General features: G+C 35.9%; 1 protein-coding gene and 1 long non-coding RNA gene across 4 annotated transcripts in view; one reads left to right on the forward strand and one right to left on the reverse strand.

Moving 5' to 3' along the window:
• The window catches only part of LOC110049420 (uncharacterized), a 33122-nt gene that overhangs the window by 6140 nt on the left and 4698 nt on the right, over window positions 1-22284 (forward strand). Inside the window, exons 1-4 of one of the 3 annotated variants that reach the window (XM_089283108.1) lie at window positions 19067-19125; window positions 19266-19322; window positions 20025-20085; window positions 21592-21645. In XM_089283108.1, coding sequence (XP_089139234.1) covers window positions 21620-21645 — 26 coding nt within the window. In that variant the 5' untranslated portion in view covers window positions 19067-19125; window positions 19266-19322; window positions 20025-20085; window positions 21592-21619. Of the gene's footprint in view, window positions 1-19066; window positions 19126-19265; window positions 19323-19491; window positions 20086-21591; window positions 21646-22284 lie in introns of those variants that run through there. The other 2 variants (XM_089283107.1, XM_020755214.2) reach the window with 2 other exon arrangements.
• LOC149117415 (uncharacterized) lies at window positions 12951-19000 on the reverse strand. Its single transcript, XR_016205643.1, has 2 exons — window positions 18490-19000; window positions 12951-13121 (listed from the first exon to the last, which is right to left on the reverse strand). It is a non-coding gene; the product is annotated as an uncharacterized LOC149117415 (long non-coding RNA).

The following is a 22284-nucleotide window of genomic DNA, read 5'->3' on the forward strand; positions in this document are numbered from 1 at the left end:
CAAATGAAAGAGAGTATAAATTCCTGTTTAGACAAATATTTCTCATTTGAAAGCAGTTATGGAAAAGCAAAGGTTTATTGAATGTCGAAAATATTTCATTTACAAAATGAACAATTTTAAAGATGGTGAATCAATTGAAGATCTTCGATCTGAGTTGGTTTTGTTGTTCCCAGAATTCGATGAAAACTATGTATTGCCAGATTTGGTTTTAAAAGAAATAGTGCCTTGTCCTGATGTAGAGATGGATGAATCAAAAGAAATAGTGTCTTGTAGTGATGTAGAGATGGATGAATGTCTCACGCGTGAGACAAATCTTAATTTTATTGACGAAATATGTAGTAAGCTAAGGCACCTACACATACAATAATCAATGCTAAATTTAATTCATGTTTAGTGTCGAAACCATTGGAGTGTTTAGGTGCACTTCTTGTTTGTAGTTTTGCTACTGAAGGCTTTACGCTTTCATTTTCGTCAGACATTTGAGGTTTTTATGATTTTGGCTTTTAGATTTTTAGATTTCCCTCGATCGAGATACTTGTTAAAAGGGGCTTTCCCCAGGAAATGACGCAAATGAAAGGGAGTGTAAATTCCTGTTTAGACAAATATTTCTCATTTGAAAGCAGTTATGGAAGAGCAAAGGTCTATTGAATGTCGAAAATATTTCATTTACAAAATGAACAATTTTATAGATAGTGAATCAATTGAAGATCTTCGATTTGAGTTTCTTTTGTTGTTCCCAGAATTCGATGAAAACTATGTATTGCCAGATTTGGTTTTAAAAGAAAAAGTGGCTTGTGCTGATGTAGAGATGGATGAAATAAAAGAAATAGTGTCTTGTAGTGATGTAGAGATGGATGAATTAAAAGAAATAGTGTCTTGTAGTGATGTAGAGATGGATGAATGTCTCACGCGTGAGACAAATCTTAATTTTATTGGCGAAATATGTAGTAAGCTAAGGCACCTACACATACAATAATCAATGCTAAATTTAATTCATGTTTAGTGTCGAAACCATTGGAGCGTTTAGGTGCACTTCTTGTTTGTAGTTTTGCTACTGAAGGCTTTACGCTTTCATTTTCGTCAGACATTTGAGGTTTTTATGATTTTGGCTTTTAGATTTTTAAATTTTCCTCGATCGAGATATTTGTCAAAAGGGGCTTTCCCCAGGAAATGACGCAAATGAAAGAGAGTATAAATTCCTGTTTAGACAAATATTTCTCATTTGAAAGCAGTTATGGAAAAGCAAAGGTTTATTGAATGTCGAAAATATTTCATTTACAAAATGAACAATTTTAAAGATGGTGAATCAATTGAAGATCTTCGATCTGAGTTGGTTTTGTTGTTCCCAGAATTCGATGAAAACTATGTATTGCCAGATTTGGTTTTAAAAGAAATAGTGCCTTGTCCTGATGTAGAGATGGATGAATCAAAAGAAATAGTGTCTTGTAGTGATGTAGAGATGGATGAATGTCTCACGCGTGAGACAAATCTTAATTTTATTGACGAAATATGTAGTAAGCTAAGGCACCTACACATACAATAATCAATGCTAAATTTAATTCATGTTTAGTGTCGAAACCATTGGAGTGTTTAGGTGCACTTCTTGTTTGTAGTTTTGCTACTGAAGGCTTTACGCTTTCATTTTCGTCAGACATTTGAGGTTTTTATGATTTTGGCTTTTAGATTTTTAGATTTCCCTCGATCGAGATACTTGTTAAAAGGGGCTTTCCCCAGGAAATGACGCAAATGAAAGGGAGTGTAAATTCCTGTTTAGACAAATATTTCTCATTTGAAAGCAGTTATGGAAGAGCAAAGGTCTATTGAATGTCGAAAATATTTCATTTACAAAATGAACAATTTTATAGATAGTGAATCAATTGAAGATCTTCGATTTGAGTTTCTTTTGTTGTTCCCAGAATTCGATGAAAACTATGTATTGCCAGATTTGGTTTTAAAAGAAAAAGTGGCTTGTGCTGATGTAGAGATGGATGAAATAAAAGAAATAGTGTCTTGTAGTGATGTAGAGATGGATGAATTAAAAGAAATAGTGTCTTGTAGTGATGTAGAGATGGATGAATGTCTCACGCGTGAGACAAATCTTAATTTTATTGGCGAAATATGTAGTAAGCTAAGGCACCTACACATACAATAATCAATGCTAAATTTAATTCATGTTTAGTGTCGAAACCATTGGAGCGTTTAGGTGCACTTCTTGTTTGTAGTTTTGCTACTGAAGGCTTTACGCTTTCATTTTCGTCAGACATTTGAGGTTTTTATGATTTTGGCTTTTAGATTTTTAAATTTTCCTCGATCGAGATATTTGTCAAAAGGGGCTTTCCCCAGGAAATGACGCAAATGAAAGAGAGTATAAATTCCTGTTTAGACAAATATTTCTCATTTGAAAGCAGTTATGGAAAAGCAAAGGTTTATTGAATGTCGAAAATATTTCATTTACAAAATGAACAATTTTAAAGATGGTGAATCAATTGAAGATCTTCGATCTGAGTTGGTTTTGTTGTTCCCAGAATTCGATGAAAACTATGTATTGCCAGATTTGGTTTTAAAAGAAATAGTGCCTTGTCCTGATGTAGAGATGGATGAATCAAAAGAAATAGTGTCTTGTAGTGATGTAGAGATGGATGAATGTCTCACGCGTGAGACAAATCTTAATTTTATTGACGAAATATGTAGTAAGCTAAGGCACCTACACATACAATAATCAATGCTAAATTTAATTCATGTTTAGTGTCGAAACCATTGGAGTGTTTAGGTGCACTTCTTGTTTGTAGTTTTGCTACTGAAGGCTTTACGCTTTCATTTTCGTCAGACATTTGAGGTTTTTACGATTTTGGCTTTTAGATTTTTAGATTTCCCTCGATCGAGATACTTGTTAAAAGGGGCTTTCCCCAGGAAATGACGCAAATGAAAGGGAGTGTAAATTCCTGTTTAGACAAATATTTCTCATTTGAAAGCAGTTATGGAAGAGCAAAGGTCTATTGAATGTCGAAAATATTTCATTTACAAAATGAACAATTTTATAGATAGTGAATCAATTGAAGATCTTCGATTTGAGTTTCTTTTGTTGTTCCCAGAATTCGATGAAAACTATGTATTGCCAGATTTGGTTTTAAAAGAAAAAGTGGCTTGTGCTGATGTAGAGATGGATGAATTAAAAGAAATAGTGTCTTGTAGTGATGTAGAGATGGATGAATTAAAAGAAATAGTGTCTTGTAGTGATGTAGAGATGGATGAATGTCTCACGCGTGAGACAAATCTTAATTTTATTGGCGAAATATGTAGTAAGCTAAGGCACCTACACATACAATAATCAATGCTAAATTTAATTCATGTTTAGTGTCGAAACCATTGGAGCGTTTAGGTGCACTTCTTGTTTGTAGTTTTGCTACTGAAGGCTTTACGCTTTCATTTTCGTCAGACATTTGAGGTTTTTATGATTTTGGCTTTTAGATTTTTAAATTTTCCTCGATCGAGATATTTGTCAAAAGGGGCTTTCCCCAGGAAATGACGCAAATGAAAGAGAGTATAAATTCCTGTTTAGACAAATATTTCTCATTTGAAAGCAGTTATGGAAAAGCAAAGGTTTATTGAATGTCGAAAATATTTCATTTACAAAATGAACAATTTTAAAGATGGTGAATCAATTGAAGATCTTCGATCTGAGTTGGTTTTGTTGTTCCCAGAATTCGATGAAAACTATGTATTGCCAGATTTGGTTTTAAAAGAAATAGTGCCTTGTCCTGATGTAGAGATGGATGAATCAAAAGAAATAGTGTCTTGTAGTGATGTAGAGATGGATGAATGTCTCACGCGTGAGACAAATCTTAATTTTATTGACGAAATATGTAGTAAGCTAAGGCACCTACACATACAATAATCAATGCTAAATTTAATTCATGTTTAGTGTCGAAACCATTGGAGTGTTTAGGTGCACTTCTTGTTTGTAGTTTTGCTACTGAAGGCTTTACGCTTTCATTTTCGTCAGACATTTGAGGTTTTTACGATTTTGGCTTTTAGATTTTTAGATTTCCCTCGATCGAGATACTTGTTAAAAGGGGCTTTCCCCAGGAAATGACGCAAATGAAAGGGAGTGTAAATTCCTGTTTAGACAAATATTTCTCATTTGAAAGCAGTTATGGAAGAGCAAAGGTCTATTGAATGTCGAAAATATTTCATTTACAAAATGAACAATTTTATAGATAGTGAATCAATTGAAGATCTTCGATTTGAGTTTCTTTTGTTGTTCCCAGAATTCGATGAAAACTATGTATTGCCAGATTTGGTTTTAAAAGAAAAAGTGGCTTGTGCTGATGTAGAGATGGATGAATTAAAAGAAATAGTGTCTTGTAGTGATGTAGAGATGGATGAATTAAAAGAAATAGTGTCTTGTAGTGATGTAGAGATGGATGAATGTCTCACGCGTGAGACAAATCTTAATTTTATTGGCGAAATATGTAGTAAGCTAAGGCACCTACACATACAATAATCAATGCTAAATTTAATTCATGTTTAGTGTCGAAACCATTGGAGCGTTTAGGTGCACTTCTTGTTTGTAGTTTTGCTACTGAAGGCTTTACGCTTTCATTTTCGTCAGACATTTGAGGTTTTTATGATTTTGGCTTTTAGATTTTTAAATTTTCCTCGATCGAGATATTTGTCAAAAGGGGCTTTCCCCAGGAAATGACGCAAATGAAAGAGAGTATAAATTCCTGTTTAGACAAATATTTCTCATTTGAAAGCAGTTATGGAAAAGCAAAGGTTTATTGAATGTCGAAAATATTTCATTTACAAAATGAACAATTTTAAAGATGGTGAATCAATTGAAGATCTTCGATCTGAGTTGGTTTTGTTGTTCCCAGAATTCGATGAAAACTATGTATTGCCAGATTTGGTTTTAAAAGAAATAGTGCCTTGTCCTGATGTAGAGATGGATGAATCAAAAGAAATAGTGTCTTGTAGTGATGTAGAGATGGATGAATGTCTCACGCGTGAGACAAATCTTAATTTTATTGACGAAATATGTAGTAAGCTAAGGCACCTACACATACAATAATCAATGCTAAATTTAATTCATGTTTAGTGTCGAAACCATTGGAGTGTTTAGGTGCACTTCTTGTTTGTAGTTTTGCTACTGAAGGCTTTACGCTTTCATTTTCGTCAGACATTTGAGGTTTTTATGATTTTGGCTTTTAGATTTTTAGATTTCCCTCGATCGAGATACTTGTTAAAAGGGGCTTTCCCCAGGAAATGACGCAAATGAAAGGGAGTGTAAATTCCTGTTTAGACAAATATTTCTCATTTGAAAGCAGTTATGGAAGAGCAAAGGTCTATTGAATGTCGAAAATATTTCATTTACAAAATGAACAATTTTATAGATAGTGAATCAATTGAAGATCTTCGATTTGAGTTTCTTTTGTTGTTCCCAGAATTCGATGAAAACTATGTATTGCCAGATTTGGTTTTAAAAGAAAAAGTGGCTTGTGCTGATGTAGAGATGGATGAAATAAAAGAAATAGTGTCTTGTAGTGATGTAGAGATGGATGAATTAAAAGAAATAGTGTCTTGTAGTGATGTAGAGATGGATGAATGTCTCACGCGTGAGACAAATCTTAATTTTATTGGCGAAATATGTAGTAAGCTAAGGCACCTACACATACAATAATCAATGCTAAATTTAATTCATGTTTAGTGTCGAAACCATTGGAGCGTTTAGGTGCACTTCTTGTTTGTAGTTTTGCTACTGAAGGCTTTACGCTTTCATTTTCGTCAGACATTTGAGGTTTTTATGATTTTGGCTTTTAGATTTTTAAATTTTCCTCGATCGAGATATTTGTCAAAAGGGGCTTTCCCCAGGAAATGACGCAAATGAAAGAGAGTATAAATTCCTGTTTAGACAAATATTTCTCATTTGAAAGCAGTTATGGAAAAGCAAAGGTTTATTGAATGTCGAAAATATTTCATTTACAAAATGAACAATTTTAAAGATGGTGAATCAATTGAAGATCTTCGATCTGAGTTGGTTTTGTTGTTCCCAGAATTCGATGAAAACTATGTATTGCCAGATTTGGTTTTAAAAGAAATAGTGCCTTGTCCTGATGTAGAGATGGATGAATCAAAAGAAATAGTGTCTTGTAGTGATGTAGAGATGGATGAATGTCTCACGCGTGAGACAAATCTTAATTTTATTGACGAAATATGTAGTAAGCTAAGGCACCTACACATACAATAATCAATGCTAAATTTAATTCATGTTTAGTGTCGAAACCATTGGAGTGTTTAGGTGCACTTCTTGTTTGTAGTTTTGCTACTGAAGGCTTTACGCTTTCATTTTCGTCAGACATTTGAGGTTTTTATGATTTTGGCTTTTAGATTTTTAGATTTCCCTCGATCGAGATACTTGTTAAAAGGGGCTTTCCCCAGGAAATGACGCAAATGAAAGGGAGTGTAAATTCCTGTTTAGACAAATATTTCTCATTTGAAAGCAGTTATGGAAGAGCAAAGGTCTATTGAATGTCGAAAATATTTCATTTACAAAATGAACAATTTTATAGATAGTGAATCAATTGAAGATCTTCGATTTGAGTTTCTTTTGTTGTTCCCAGAATTCGATGAAAACTATGTATTGCCAGATTTGGTTTTAAAAGAAAAAGTGGCTTGTGCTGATGTAGAGATGGATGAAATAAAAGAAATAGTGTCTTGTAGTGATGTAGAGATGGATGAATTAAAAGAAATAGTGTCTTGTAGTGATGTAGAGATGGATGAATGTCTCACGCGTGAGACAAATCTTAATTTTATTGGCGAAATATGTAGTAAGCTAAGGCACCTACACATACAATAATCAATGCTAAATTTAATTCATGTTTAGTGTCGAAACCATTGGAGCGTTTAGGTGCACTTCTTGTTTGTAGTTTTGCTACTGAAGGCTTTACGCTTTCATTTTCGTCAGACATTTGAGGTTTTTATGATTTTGGCTTTTAGATTTTTAAATTTTCCTCGATCGAGATATTTGTCAAAAGGGGCTTTCCCCAGGAAATGACGCAAATGAAAGAGAGTATAAATTCCTGTTTAGACAAATATTTCTCATTTGAAAGCAGTTATGGAAAAGCAAAGGTTTATTGAATGTCGAAAATATTTCATTTACAAAATGAACAATTTTAAAGATGGTGAATCAATTGAAGATCTTCGATCTGAGTTGGTTTTGTTGTTCCCAGAATTCGATGAAAACTATGTATTGCCAGATTTGGTTTTAAAAGAAATAGTGCCTTGTCCTGATGTAGAGATGGATGAATCAAAAGAAATAGTGTCTTGTAGTGATGTAGAGATGGATGAATGTCTCACGCGTGAGACAAATCTTAATTTTATTGACGAAATATGTAGTAAGCTAAGGCACCTACACATACAATAATCAATGCTAAATTTAATTCATGTTTAGTGTCGAAACCATTGGAGTGTTTAGGTGCACTTCTTGTTTGTAGTTTTGCTACTGAAGGCTTTACGCTTTCATTTTCGTCAGACATTTGAGGTTTTTATGATTTTGGCTTTTAGATTTTTAGATTTCCCTCGATCGAGATACTTGTTAAAAGGGGCTTTCCCCAGGAAATGACGCAAATGAAAGGGAGTGTAAATTCCTGTTTAGACAAATATTTCTCATTTGAAAGCAGTTATGGAAGAGCAAAGGTCTATTGAATGTCGAAAATATTTCATTTACAAAATGAACAATTTTATAGATAGTGAATCAATTGAAGATCTTCGATTTGAGTTTCTTTTGTTGTTCCCAGAATTCGATGAAAACTATGTATTGCCAGATTTGGTTTTAAAAGAAAAAGTGGCTTGTGCTGATGTAGAGATGGATGAAATAAAAGAAATAGTGTCTTGTAGTGATGTAGAGATGGATGAATTAAAAGAAATAGTGTCTTGTAGTGATGTAGAGATGGATGAATGTCTCACGCGTGAGACAAATCTTAATTTTATTGGCGAAATATGTAGTAAGCTAAGGCACCTACACATACAATAATCAATGCTAAATTTAATTCATGTTTAGTGTCGAAACCATTGGAGCGTTTAGGTGCACTTCTTGTTTGTAGTTTTGCTACTGAAGGCTTTACGCTTTCATTTTCGTCAGACATTTGAGGTTTTTATGATTTTGGCTTTTAGATTTTTAAATTTTCCTCGATCGAGATATTTGTCAAAAGGGGCTTTCCCCAGGAAATGACGCAAATGAAAGAGAGTATAAATTCCTGTTTAGACAAATATTTCTCATTTGAAAGCAGTTATGGAAAAGCAAAGGTTTATTGAATGTCGAAAATATTTCATTTACAAAATGAACAATTTTAAAGATGGTGAATCAATTGAAGATCTTCGATCTGAGTTGGTTTTGTTGTTCCCAGAATTCGATGAAAACTATGTATTGCCAGATTTGGTTTTAAAAGAAATAGTGCCTTGTCCTGATGTAGAGATGGATGAATCAAAAGAAATAGTGTCTTGTAGTGATGTAGAGATGGATGAATGTCTCACGCGTGAGACAAATCTTAATTTTATTGACGAAATATGTAGTAAGCTAAGGCACCTACACATACAATAATCAATGCTAAATTTAATTCATGTTTAGTGTCGAAACCATTGGAGTGTTTAGGTGCACTTCTTGTTTGTAGTTTTGCTACTGAAGGCTTTACGCTTTCATTTTCGTCAGACATTTGAAGTTTTTATGATTTTGGCTTTTAGATTTTTGAATCTACGGCCGGAGGGCCGTAGATTCTATGTCATCGAGCGTGTCCGTCAACCAAAAATGTGTAACAAAAGAATATTCGTACTTAACCAAACTTCGCATGTGCGAAGATCGCTTCCCGATTAGTGCCCGAATGACCGACTGTACGATTGAAAGGAACAAAATATGTGTAGAATAGTCACGAAGAATGAAGAAGAAGAAGAAGAAGAAGAAGAAGAAGAAGAAGAAGAAGAAGAAGAAGAAGAAGAAGAAGAAGAAGAAGAAGAAGAAGAAGAAGAAGAAGAAGAAGAAGAAGAAGAAGAAGAAGAAGAAGAAGAAGAAGAAGAAGAAGAAGAAGAAGAAGAAGAAGAAGAAGAAGAAGAAGAAGAAGAAGAAGAAGAAGAAGAAGAAGAAGAAGAAGAAGAAGAAGAAGAAGAAGAAGAAGAAGAAGAAGAAGAAGAAGAAGAAGAAGAAGAAGAAGAAGAAGAAGAAGAAGAAGAAGAAGAAGAAGAAGAAGAAGAAGAAGAAGAAGAAGAAGAAGAAGAAGAAGAAGAAGAAGAAGAAGAAGAAGAAGAAGAAGAAGAAGAAGAAGAAGAAGAAGAAGAAGAAGAAGAAGAAGAAGAAGAAGAAGAAGAAGAAGAAGAAGAAGAAGAAGAAGAAGAAGAAGAAGAAGAAGAAGAAGAAGAAGAAGAAGAAGAAGAAGAAGAAGAAGAAGAAGAAGAAGAAGAAGAAGAAGAAGAAGAAGAAGAAGAAGAAGAAGAAGAAGAAGAAGAAGAAGAAGAAGAAGAAGAAGAAGAAGAAGAAGAAGAAGAAGAAGAAGAAGAAGAAGAAGAAGAAGAAGAAGAAGAAGAAGAGAAGAAGAAGAAGAAGAAGAAGAAGAAGAAGAAGAAGAAGAAGAAGAAGAAGAAGAAGAAGAAGAAGAAGAAGAAGAAGAAGAAGAAGAAGAAGAAGAATAGTCAAACCTGTGAAGAATAGTCAAACCTGTCAATGGTCGTAAGAAGGAGTTGGTTGTCAAAACGGAGAAAAAAAATGCGAATTTACCAGCAGAAGTACAGCGTTGCGGTACAGGAGCATTATCAATGACTACAATGTCTAACCGCTGACCGGGCGTATGACATTGCAGACTTGCAGTTTTCCCACGCTCTTCGAAGTGACGCGAATTGGGGGGTAGACAAAGTTTTCTATTTTTTTTTTTCTGATATAACCAGGTACAGCTATGAGCGAATGTGCCGAAACATTGTTCTCGACTGATCTTGCATGATTTTGAGTGGTTTCCGAAAGGTTTTGATTGGAAATACGATTGTTACGTGTCTTCAAAGCAGCTATCGAGCAAATAAAATGCACATTTGCAAATTGGTGTTTATTTCATGTCTTCATACAACCCGCAACTCAACGTAATGTTTGTTTTATTATAAATATTTGTTTCAGCTACAGGCAGGATCGATTCTAAAACGCTCTGCTGACAAAAAGCATTTTGAACCAGGTCGATACAAAGATCGTTCACATAAATTCTTCATACGGAAATTCTGGACTCTTTCAAGATTAAATACCGACAGATTAGGAAGGTTTGCTTTACATATATACACAAGAGTAAGTTCCGTGTCGTCTGTTCACCATCGTTTAAGCTTAACTAGATAATATTTCTATACTATCTTAAAGGGATGTCATTGGTTTTATGAAAAGCTTTTATGAAGCTAGAGCTACTGACGTCGCCGTCCTATACGAAAATTACACAACTTAAAGTATTTTGTCTTTGGCGACACGGCACGCGAAAGTTTATTTCCCGCGTCCATTGCCGTTCCCGTCTTGGCCTTCCCGTCCTTGCATCGTATAAAGGTCCCTAATGTTGCTTGTGATGTAGAGGACATTAATGCCACGCACTCAAATTTTAAACAATATTTCGCAATGTAGAACAGAATCTGCAATCAGGCCGATTATATCGATCACTGGATGACTCAAATGGCACAGAAATCACGAATTCACCGTTGGCGGTAATTCATTCCTCTCGAGGAAACTCAAATCCCTTTCGAGGGATTATTCAGCCCTTTTAAGGGATAATTCGACCCTTTCAAGGGATTATGCAGTTCTTTCGAGGGAGCATGCATCCCTTTCGAAGGATGATGCAGTCAGAGCACTGCAACGCAGTCAATGGCACCGCGATTACGTGAGAGTTCCTCTTGAGGACATATGACTCTCTTAGCAGAGTGCAAACAAAAAGCTTTAGTTGACGAAATTATGACCATGGAAAACACATCCACAGAAGCTATGCCTGGTCATTATGTAACTAGTATTTTTCCTGCAAATACTCGGAGGGAAAGGCAATCTTTCCAGTGTTTACACTTAGGCAAGGTATATGTAAGAGTAAATCTTTCATTTTTAATCAGTAAACTTATCAGTTGCTCCATGTAGGAAAAGAGACAGAGAACCATCTAGGTTACCTCGTGAAGTTCTAAAATCAGTTAAACGCAGAAAAGTAAGAGGCAGAATTAAACATTTCTTGAAGAAAAGTGTTCCCGTTTCATCTGTTTTATTCACTGTGGCTACCAGTTGTGAACTATGAATTGTCAAGCTTGCTCATGAAGAAGAGTCTGTTTTTACTCGATTTTGTTTAACAAAATTTGAACAAGAAAAGTGTTGGTCTTCTGGTAGGAATTATAAATGTTATCCAGAATTTTTGTCCGAGTTAAGTTTGATAATAAAAACAACCTCTTGTCAGAAACGAAGTTTTTGTTATCTGGAGACATTGAATTAAACTCAGGTCCTGCAGAGATTCCTAATCCACTTACCTACGGCCGTGGATTCATGTGCTTATCGAACACCTATTTTTAGATTTTCCTCGATCGAACTGCCGAAAATGACCTTGGAGTTTGGCCGTCGGAGTTTTTCGTTTTTAGGGGCTGCAATTTTTAACAGTTTACCGGCGGGCATAAGATTCTGAACTCTAGGCTTTTATTTAGGCAAAAGGCCAACGAACATTTTCACTTGTAATTTTTTATCGTGAGTTTTTATATGTTTTCCAATGTACGTAGTTTTGCCTTTTAACTTTTTACCTTTTTAAATCTTACAGGACCCCTTTGATAACAGTACTTTATAGTACTTTTTAGTACTGATGGGTTAATCCTGTCTAAAGATTCGTTTATTATTATTATTATTATTATTATTATTATTATTATTATTATTATTATTATTATTATTAGAGCGAACTAACCTTCAGTTTGATGCCGACTGTCGCGCGAACTGTGCCCAAATTTGAACGTTTCTGACATCACAAGTGGAAAATTCAGATATCGTGGTCGATCAGAACCAGGGTAACAGAGATAAGACGGAAACGTGTTCTCAGAACTGCACAGTCGTCAGACAGAAACAGAGTGCCACTGCAGTAAACAGGAATGTGCTACTTGGATACTGAACGAATACGAACGAAACTTCTATAGTGTCCACAGCCCCTTCAGTAAACCTCAAGTACCTTTTTCACTGTGTTTTCTTATTTTCAGAGGTTTTTCTTTTTTTAATACCCTTCTAATAACGTCATTAGTGACGTCTTGTTTCTTCTCAATGAGCATGAAACTTATTTTGATTCTGAGCCGAAGGTGTTGATCGAGGACGCCCTCTAACACTAAAGATGGATTGACGTCAATACAGTTAACCTCTGACTGTTCAGTAAAGGGAAGGAAGCAAAAGCTTTTCACTGATTTGCCAATAAGTCCGTAGAATCCTCCATATAACATTTCGTTGAGGTACAATTTTAGTTTTGGCGAGACATCATATCAGGAACACCACCGAGCAGAGTTTTTGTGTTTTACTCAGGTAACAATGTCATTTATATCAAAACAGTTTTAACGGAACTTGGCATCAAGACAAGCATATTATCCCTTTTGCCTTTTAAGGATATCACTATAAGTATATTTTTTTAACTTACATGTAGGTCAACATAATTTGGTTTCACAATTTACCTCAAAAGAAAACAACACAGAAAGGAGAATTATGGTTGTGGCATCTGAGCTACATTTTTAAATGGAAACATTTCCCATGAAAAAATTTCCAAATTATATTCTTACCAGTACAACAACATACCAAATATATTTTGCAGAGAAGTATACTTAATTAATAAAATTGATGTAGTGAAATTTTCTATTTAATTTTTGTACACCTGATCTTACAGAGTGCAACCTTTGGTTTAACTGGTTTACTTTACTGTTAAGGAATAATTAAATAAATCACACCAGAGTGGCTTTGTATCTTTATTATAATTCTCATTATCAGTAGAGAAATCACACTAATCTTGTACACTGGTCCACTGATACTCTTACGTGTATGTTAAACATAGGAAAGCAGGTTGCATCATCTAAATCATAGCATTGTATGCGTGTGTGGGGTGTATATGCCAGGAGGTAACCACCTAAGAAAAGACAAACATAAATTATGTCATTGTTTCAATGACTCACGTAGGTTGGTATTTACTAATTTACCACCTTAATAAACAAGATATATTAAAGTATAATTTTTATTTTCTTAAATTCACAAGCACACCACCCACCCCCCTCAGCCCCAATTCCTACTCTCCCATAGCCAGGATCCCATTTCAACCCTCCAACATTTCCATAATAACATTAAATCAGTGATTTTTTTTCTAATTTTGGTCTGACTTAGATTCATCTCCACTCAGCCATGTCAAAGCAATGGTGGCAGATTTCCGTATCTTTGTTAGTCTAGTTTACTATTGTTCTCAGATTCCCACTTCCCTTTTGACAATTAAATTCAGTTAAAAAATAAACTAGGACATACAGCATAGGCTGAGTAAAGCTAGACAGGCTTTTTATAGGATGCGAAGAATATGGGGCACCAGTGAGATTGGCAGAAAGACGAAGGTACAATTGTTTAAAACAATTGTTAGGTCAGTTTTGATGTATGGCTGTGAGGCTTGGAAACTTACCAAAACAGAAGCAAAGAAGCTGGACGGTTTCCAATACAAGTGCATGAAGAGGATTTTAAGAATAAGGTGGCCTCAGACCATCTCCCACCAACAAATTCAGGAGAACACAGGAGTGAACAGAATGAGTGATGAAATCAGACGTAGAAGATGGAGATTGGATTGGACATATAATGAGGAAAGACAAAGAGGAACATTGCATCACAGCTCTGGAATGGAGGCCAGAAGGGAAAAGAAGGCCTGGTCGACCCATAACAACATGGAGGAGAATGGTTGAAGATGAAAGGAAAACAGCTGAGTGGCAGTCATGGGCGAATGTCAGAAACCTTGCAGCAAACCGAAGTGGTTGGAAAGAGAATGTCAAAGCCTTATGTGCCTTATGGCATAAAGAGATATAGGATAGGATAGGAAAAAATAAACTACAGTAGCTTAATCAAATTAATGCAGAGGCAAACATTGAATCAGAAAATTACTATAATTTTGGTATGAACGATACCAAAGTATAACTTACATAATTAATATCACATCTTTTCCATTGTAATTTAAGACAGTGCAGCTACTAATAGATTGACCACAAAAACCTAAAAACATGACTTTAGAAACACAGGTAAGAGAGAATATTGCCAGTTTTGCTTTTGCCACCAACCACTCTGCTTTTAAAAAAAATACATGGAAGATAATGACAAAGCAATAACAAAACCAACCAACCAACCTCTGGCAATTCAATAAACACACCAAATTCCCCTCCAAAATTCTCTTCAACACATTTCAGGACATGTAAATGTCAGCAGCATAAATTCAACTCAATGATTTGGCATGCTACTATCATCAACTTTTTAACCCTTGATTCAAAATTTTTAGAAGTATCAAATAGAATTCCACTATAGATTACAAATGCTGTTTACCTTTGCAAATACCTGCATTAGTTCTGGAGATATTTAAGTTTAAAATGTGTAAAATATATACAAATGAGAGGACTGATGATGTCATACACCAAACCCAATATTACATCAAGTGCATACTATATATACAGCAGAGATCATTGAAACTTGGTAGCCTTATAGTTCTACTAATATGGCTATAAAAAGTATGTTCCCAATTGGCAACTCAATCTTTTCCAGTCCCCTCTAACCCAATTTCAATAATGCAGTGATTTTTAGCTTGAAAAACATTAATCAAGGCCATGACTTTGACCTTACTATTTAATAGGCTTGCTGGATCATGCAGATGAAGCACCATTGGCAAATATCAAAATGGAACTCCAAAGGTGGCCAGAAAAGCCTAGAATATCAGGGAAGGTCTGAAATGCAGTCTGTTGCCATGGTAACAAAACTGTTAAGCTCATATTATGTAGCACATCTGCAAATTGCATCGTAATAGCACTGTCCCCACTGGAGCCCATGGTTCAGTAGTTTACTTGGACAATAAATTTCATAACTTTCCTGGGGGACTGGATGATCTAAATAGTATGCGGGAGACTCCCAGAATATTTGCAAGAATGTATGACTATCTCTTTACAGGTATTCATTAATTAATTAATTAATAAATAAATAAATAGATAGATAAATAAATAAATAGACACTAACACTACTAACATGATTGATTTTGGAAAATATATATATTTTTAGTTTATGATATTTTGAAAAATTCCCCTAGCCCATCTAACATGCTGATCTTCTTTAATTTGGTACTTGAAATTGATAACAAGGATGCTACACCTTGGCAACTCGTTGGCCAGGATATGTTGCACAGTCTTCACATCAGATAATGTGTCTGTACATATTATTTATTTATTTATTAAACAGAGATCTCCCCATCCCATCCCTATGGAAATTCCAATTTTGATTAATACTTTTCTTTAAAAAGTTTGGCTTTTGAGACCCTCCCCATCCTTGGAATTTCCAATAATCTCCTTGGGGTGGGTATGGACATTTTCTAAAACCACACAATAAAACAAATAAACAAACTTTAAGATAAAATGTTAAAGTATAAGTCAGTGGGACATATAAACATTGATTAACTTATAAAGACATGATTGATCATTGCAACTATACACAACTTAAGCAAAGGTGAAATTATAGCCTGAAAAAAAAAATTAGGTGTGAACTGGATTCCAACCCATGACTCTGTGATACCGGTGCGATAACTTAATTAATTAAAGTTCTATGCTACAACATACCAAACGCCAATTTATTATGAAGTGACACAGCTAAAGGAAAGTTGTCAAGATATCAACTTTTTTTGTGAATTCTAAAAGATCAATATAAGTCTTCTAAATTTAAGATTATTATACCTAACAAAAGACATACAGTAGGGCACTGCATTGTGTGCTCTCTCTACACACTCTTCCAGGTAGGATAGTAATACATATACATGTATTTTTTTTTTGGAATAAACTGTTACTGCACGGTCATTCAAGAGGTACTAGTTGCTGCTGAGTAGTCTTAAAATAAGTGAACTAAGTGTGACGAAATATAATGTATATTAAATCTGCACCAGTTCAATACAATTTAATACTAAATTTTAATCAGCCGCAAAAAAAAATTATTGTTAGCACCTGATATTACATGTACTTTGTGAAGGCTTCTGGAGGGGTTATACTTTTATAAAGTACCTGGCAGCAAGTACTATTTTGATTTACTCAAGCAAGACTGTAGTAACTGCTAAGAAAATGTGTTTGGTACATCCCAGAAAAATTGGGTGGGGGTCAATGCGGCCCTCCTCACAAAAGATAAACCCTTAACCTATTTATGACCATAACCTGCGATTTTCCCTACCCCATTTATGACTGTTGCAACTGCTACAATTGCCCTAAACATAAGTTTTGAGGGACTTTTGTTGATGGTCGTATCGATAATGATGAAAATTATTGAGGTAGCTTATTCTAAAAAACATACCAAGTTAAAGACTAGAGGGCAAAAGCCTTACCCTAGAGTATTTATGACCAAAACAGCTGAATAACAATACCCTTTCGGGCTGCACATAGCTATATATAGCACATAGAGGAGAATTCCCCCCACCTCCCACTGGAGCAGGAATCAAAATATTATTGCCTTGATGACATAATAAAGATAAAATCTCAAAATAATCAAGAGTTACATGTATGCATGGGACTTTACTATCAAAATGATGCCTGCTGCTTACTGTAAATTGCATAAATTACTCCTACAATGTGCCAGAATTCTGTTAATCTGGTCACCAACAGGCCACAAAAATCTGACTGTATAATTAATAAATAAGAAAATGACTGACTGAGCTTTTGTTTGAGCCAAAATAGAAGGGCCATAATAATGAGGTGGCTGTGTCAACAGGGGTGGCTGTAAGGTGAGGTACATTCCACAGTAGTGATAAAGATGACACTCTCAAACACCAGTACTCATAAAGATTTTGGACAGTATATTTTGCATAATCAGTTGGAAGAGGAAGAGGGAAAATGGAAATAAAACAGAATGGCTCTTGAGACAACCCTTTCCCCGAGTTATCCAGCTGGCGGAGCTAACTTTTCACTTATTTCTTTGCAAAATTCAACCAACCGTTGTTGTATGAAGACCGTTGTCAGCTGCTTAAATGGCCTACTCTATTTGACCGTAGAATATATTTATCTTTAGTTGAGTGTTATAAGATTGTTTTTGGTTTTTATCATCTGAAATTTGAAGACTTTTTCGAATTCGCCACAACTAAGTGTACTAGAGCTAATCATTCTTACAAACTTTATATCAAACCTGCTTAACTCAATTGTTACAAACATTCTTTTTTTTTATTAGAATAGTTAAGCTATGGAATAATTTACCAAGAGACTTAGTGGAAGCTGATAGCTTCCAGCTATTCCGATCCAAGCTCAAATTGTATCTGAATGTTTAATTAAGGATCCTTGTTTTTATATATTTTCTGTATTTCTCATATTATTTTAGGGAGTTTTTACATAGGGTTCACCTCATAACTTCCTTTTCGAGATGCCTTTTCTTTTTTTATTCGTTGTTTTTGTACGTATACTTTTGTAACTTTGCGTCTTGAATAAAGAATGTGTGTGTGTGTGTGTGTGTGTGAGGCAACTTTATCAAGTGTTTGTATGTGAAAATGTAGCCCCTGTAGGCCGAGTAAAAGTTGACCCTGCATGATTATTCGTAACTCTTATTGAATAATCAAATGTGCAACTATCCCTCTTTGTTTAAGTTTCCCTCAGTCATTTGATAACAGTGGGTTTTGCTGAGTTAACTTTCTCTTCGATACAAATTGCTGCTTTAAATCTTAAATCTAGGCATTACGTGACACTCGCCATGCCGAGAGTTGTTCCACTTAGGCAAGCCAAAGTGTATATGTATACTCAAAGAAAAGTTGTTCGTTACTTTACCTGCCAAGGCGAGTCAACTTGCCCACCTGAATTGTCTCACCCCCAAGTCTGGTTCGTGATCCTCGTGTACATACATACACACACACACACACACACACAAACACAGGGGGAGGGTTGTCTCGGGTACCCGAGACCATATAAATGGGACCTGTGTTACCTCAAAGAACACCCCCACGATTTTCAAAGGGGAAGGTCCTTAAACAGGACGTTAACTTAGGGCAGCTTCAATGGCAGATTCCCTCCGATGGCTTGGATTTGAATAATTGATTTAACTACTTTTAAAGAGGACTAGAACTTAAAAATCTTGCTCGAATTTCGATCCAGCGAGACATAAGTTTCCATGCCGTGAATCAAGTTTTTACTGGGCGTTTTAAAAGCACTCACCAGAGAAAGAGACTGATGACCCCAAAGTACCAATATATATGTACTGTATCTTACTGAAAACAACAATCTTCAACGAGAGATGTGGGAATGTGGGATACTGACCTTCAGCATACGATCCAGCTTGTCTCTCCTATCAATACACGTGAGCCAAGAGGAACAGAAGCTCTGGTGACAGCGACTTTCGGAGCCAAACGGCTTCTGTTAATTATGTTCCTGTAGTACACAGTGCAAACTATGGCCAGCAATACTTCATCCAGGTTGTTGTTAACATTATAGGCTATTGCACTTATTGTTATCACTAAATCACGAACAACAAGAACCAAAAGTCGAAACAACACCAGTTTTGCAAATGTGTAAAATTTGCCCGACGATTGCGGAAGGCTCTCCGTTATTTTCCTTCAAAGCAATAATAAACTTTTCTCTTTTCCCGAAATTTTTGCTTAAAAAGTCGAAGTAATGTGTCTGCAACATCTTTCCTTCCTCAATATAAAATGACACGAAACTGATGGTTTACAAATAGAGGGAAATCGTGAGTAATCGAAACGCCATTTTCTCGCTTTGTGAAACGAGCCGCGAAGCGCAGTTTAAACCGGATGTGACGTCATTTTTTGTTGGATGAAATTTCAGGAGTCTTCTGCCCCGCCCCTGCGAAAATCCTACATCCGGTTTCTAGCCTGTTTTTCCCGGAAAAATAAAGGCTACAGCCAAGGCTGCATTTTAAAATGGGGCAAACGTAAGGTAAGGAAACCTCCTTTTCCGAAGAGCTGCACTTGGGAGGTGAAGGAAGGGAGAGTAAAGCATAAGTCAGCGTTTTAATTTGAGGAGAATCTCTTTTGTAAATCTATACCTCTTAAAATGTGGCTTAATACATTATTTAGGGTCTGCTTGATGACAGTTCAAGCCAGTTCAGGGATATGAGGCTCTCGCGACAACAGGTAAGTCTCGGATTTATACACAGTTTAAAGATAGTAAATACCTCCCCTCCCGCTCCCCCCACTCCCCACTTCCCGCCTCCTGGCACCACCAACACCCAACCAGCCTCATCCACCTGCGCGGTCGTCACGCAAATTCGTCACGCAACGTTTCGCCCGTAATAAGCAATGCCCATGTCCTCCCCTCTCGGGAACTTTTTCGAGCTTTTTCTTGTCCGTTATCTTTCCTTTCCAGTTGCGATCTCGAGAGCAACTTGTTCCGATACCTAAGCTGCTCAAACCCTCCAGAGTTGCCGTAATTTTGTCATTTTTTTCCTGAATATTGTTGAGGTGGACGAGTTTTGAAGGGGGAAGGAGTCGGGAAGAATTCACCTGGCTTCGCGATCTCCCTGCAAACCGATTGGCTGTGAACGGGCCGTATGAAAGTGAATACTTCAGGGCTATTTGATTGCTCCAGGCAACTGTTTACCTTTTGTTTGGTGTCATCCACGTAGACAATTTCCAATTATACAAATGGTTTCAGAAGCTAATGTTGGGATGCCTCGATTATTGACACAAAGTTGACGGAATTTCGCCGTTTATCCTGGACGCGCACGCAGTTGCTTTCTAATTGTTTCTGCAAGAATATGAAGCCTTCCGAACTGGGGTTAATCATCTGTTGTTTATTGTTATTTTACTTCATCCATGGGCCGTCTTGTGGACAAGCTAGTGCAGAAATACCAATTGAAGACACTCCGCAGTTTCACAGCCAAAACCATGAACGAAGGTGAGCGAGATCGATGCACTTTTAGGGACGTTGTTGATTAAACTTTCAAACACAAGTAAGCTTGCAAGTTATTCACGGTGTAAACTTACAAATCTGAAGCACAGAATGCGATACTATACAACAAGCTTTTAAGGAAATCAATTTACTCATAAAATTGATTTTCATTAGGCTGTTAAAATGCTACTTGATTCAAATCTTGAAGGTTTCTTTGGAAGAGTTCAAAATATGATTTTATTATGCTTGGAAATTAAGAAGTTAAGATCTTAGCTGTTACTGGTATAACCTTATCCTACATGAATAAACCTGTTGTGATTTAAATTCACGTAATGAAGAATTTGATCTGTTGGTACAGGAGTGGATAATGACAGGTTGATATAAGCTTATTTTAAATATTAGGAAAGGTTTCAATGAAAGTGTTTTTTTTCGTTCTTAAGAAAACTATATCCTAGTAACAACGGCATCCATGCAGAAAGTTGTAAATAATTTATAATTTAAGGGACCATTGAAGATTCTTATTAACACAGAGGATGCTTTCCACATTTGAAACATTTCAATTAATGTATGGAAGAAACATTCTTCAAATGATTGAAGAGGCATGGGTCAACTAGTGCACATGCTTCTGCCACTGCAGAGACTTCAGAGCACCTCTAAATGTTTCATGGACATATCATAGAACCTATGTAGAACTTTATCCCCAGGGGAGGGGTACTCCCTCCCTATATGGGCTATGTAGGTACATGTGCCACCCCAAGGGGTATGGTTGTTTAGCCGTTTTGGTCAGAAATATGGTATTGATTTTGACCATTTTGGTCTCAAAAAGGGTTTGATTTTTGCACTCTAGTCTTGAATTGGGCATGTTTTTTGGAAGAAGCTACTTTTTTTATTAATATCAATAAGATCATTAACAAAAGCCCTTCACAATGCCTCTAACATTGGTCTGAACTAGTGAATTACCTATAAGGCAGGTCTGAAACAGGGTATTGATCAAGGGTCAGGTCAGAAATAGGGTGTTGAATTTTTGGTCAGATCATAAGTAGGGTGGAGAAAATTGCAGATTTTGGTCATAAATAGGGTACGTAAGGGTTTTGGGAAGTGGGCTGCACACCCCTCCCCAATTTATCTAGGAGTATCCCCATCTCCCGGAACTTTATTGAGATAAACCACAATTCTCTTTGACTTCAAGAACACAGATTCAGATTCAGCAGTCGCATCTTAATTAAGACACAAAAATTAAGTTGGTTTAATGCTCAGGGCTAAAAAAGTTACTTGTTTTGCCTTCTCATCATGGTATTGGTAGTGCTTTTACAGGTCTTCTTTATTTTGAAAAAAAATTGTTCCAGTGGCTGCATGTGTTCAGATGGGATCTGTTTGTAAATCTATTTGTTTAGCCTGCAAGTAGCCTCTCCACCAGGATTCAAGGGTGGAGATCCTACTTGCAGGCTACAACAACATTTGAACGTGGCACACAAAATCAATTTATTTAATTTGTTGTGTTGCTCATTTCAGCCATTTACTTGCACACTTAGCTGACAGAATGGATCTAGATGGGGAAGGATTAAGGTACATTGTATTTTGCTAGTCTGTACCTCACATATAATCCTAAATAGGTATATACTGGTACTTTTACTAACGGTAATTTATGGAGAATACAAGATTGATTGAAAGAGGCTCACTGAGGTTATTCATCCTTGCACGGAAGCTCATTTATAAGGTTAAGTTCAAGTTTGATCTTTTAGCTTGAATCAACAACCACGTATGTAACACATTTGCTACTGTAACTAAGAAGTAGCGAAATGAGGCTGGCTGTTCCTCAACCTCGCACCAATTATGTTCCAGGGTTTTCTCTACAATTTTTCCTTTGGGAGTCCCTTGGACTCCTTCAACCTAAGGTTGAGGGTCCAGAAGAAAAAAGTGGGGGTCCACGGTTAGAGTTTTAAATTCCAGGAGAACAATCTAATCTTTTGGCCTTCCCCTTTTAGTGAAGTTTCTTCCCGAGGCAATAACAGACTGGTACATGTATGTAGTGGTTTGGGAAATACAGCACTGTACTGTATTCCCTAATTTCTTTTCAATGGAGACGTCACATGTTTCATCAAGCATCAGTCCAATAAAAGGTGTGCGAGAATCATTTAGTTTTTTTTATCAAGTTATCTTCAACACATTTGGCCAAAACAGATTCCATCTCTGAAACAATTTCGG

This window comes from Orbicella faveolata, unplaced genomic scaffold (assembly GCF_042242905.1).
Source record: "Orbicella faveolata isolate gen_17 unplaced genomic scaffold, um_ofav_v1 contig_12, whole genome shotgun sequence".
Classification (NCBI taxonomy): domain Eukaryota; kingdom Metazoa; phylum Cnidaria; class Anthozoa; order Scleractinia; family Merulinidae; genus Orbicella; species Orbicella faveolata.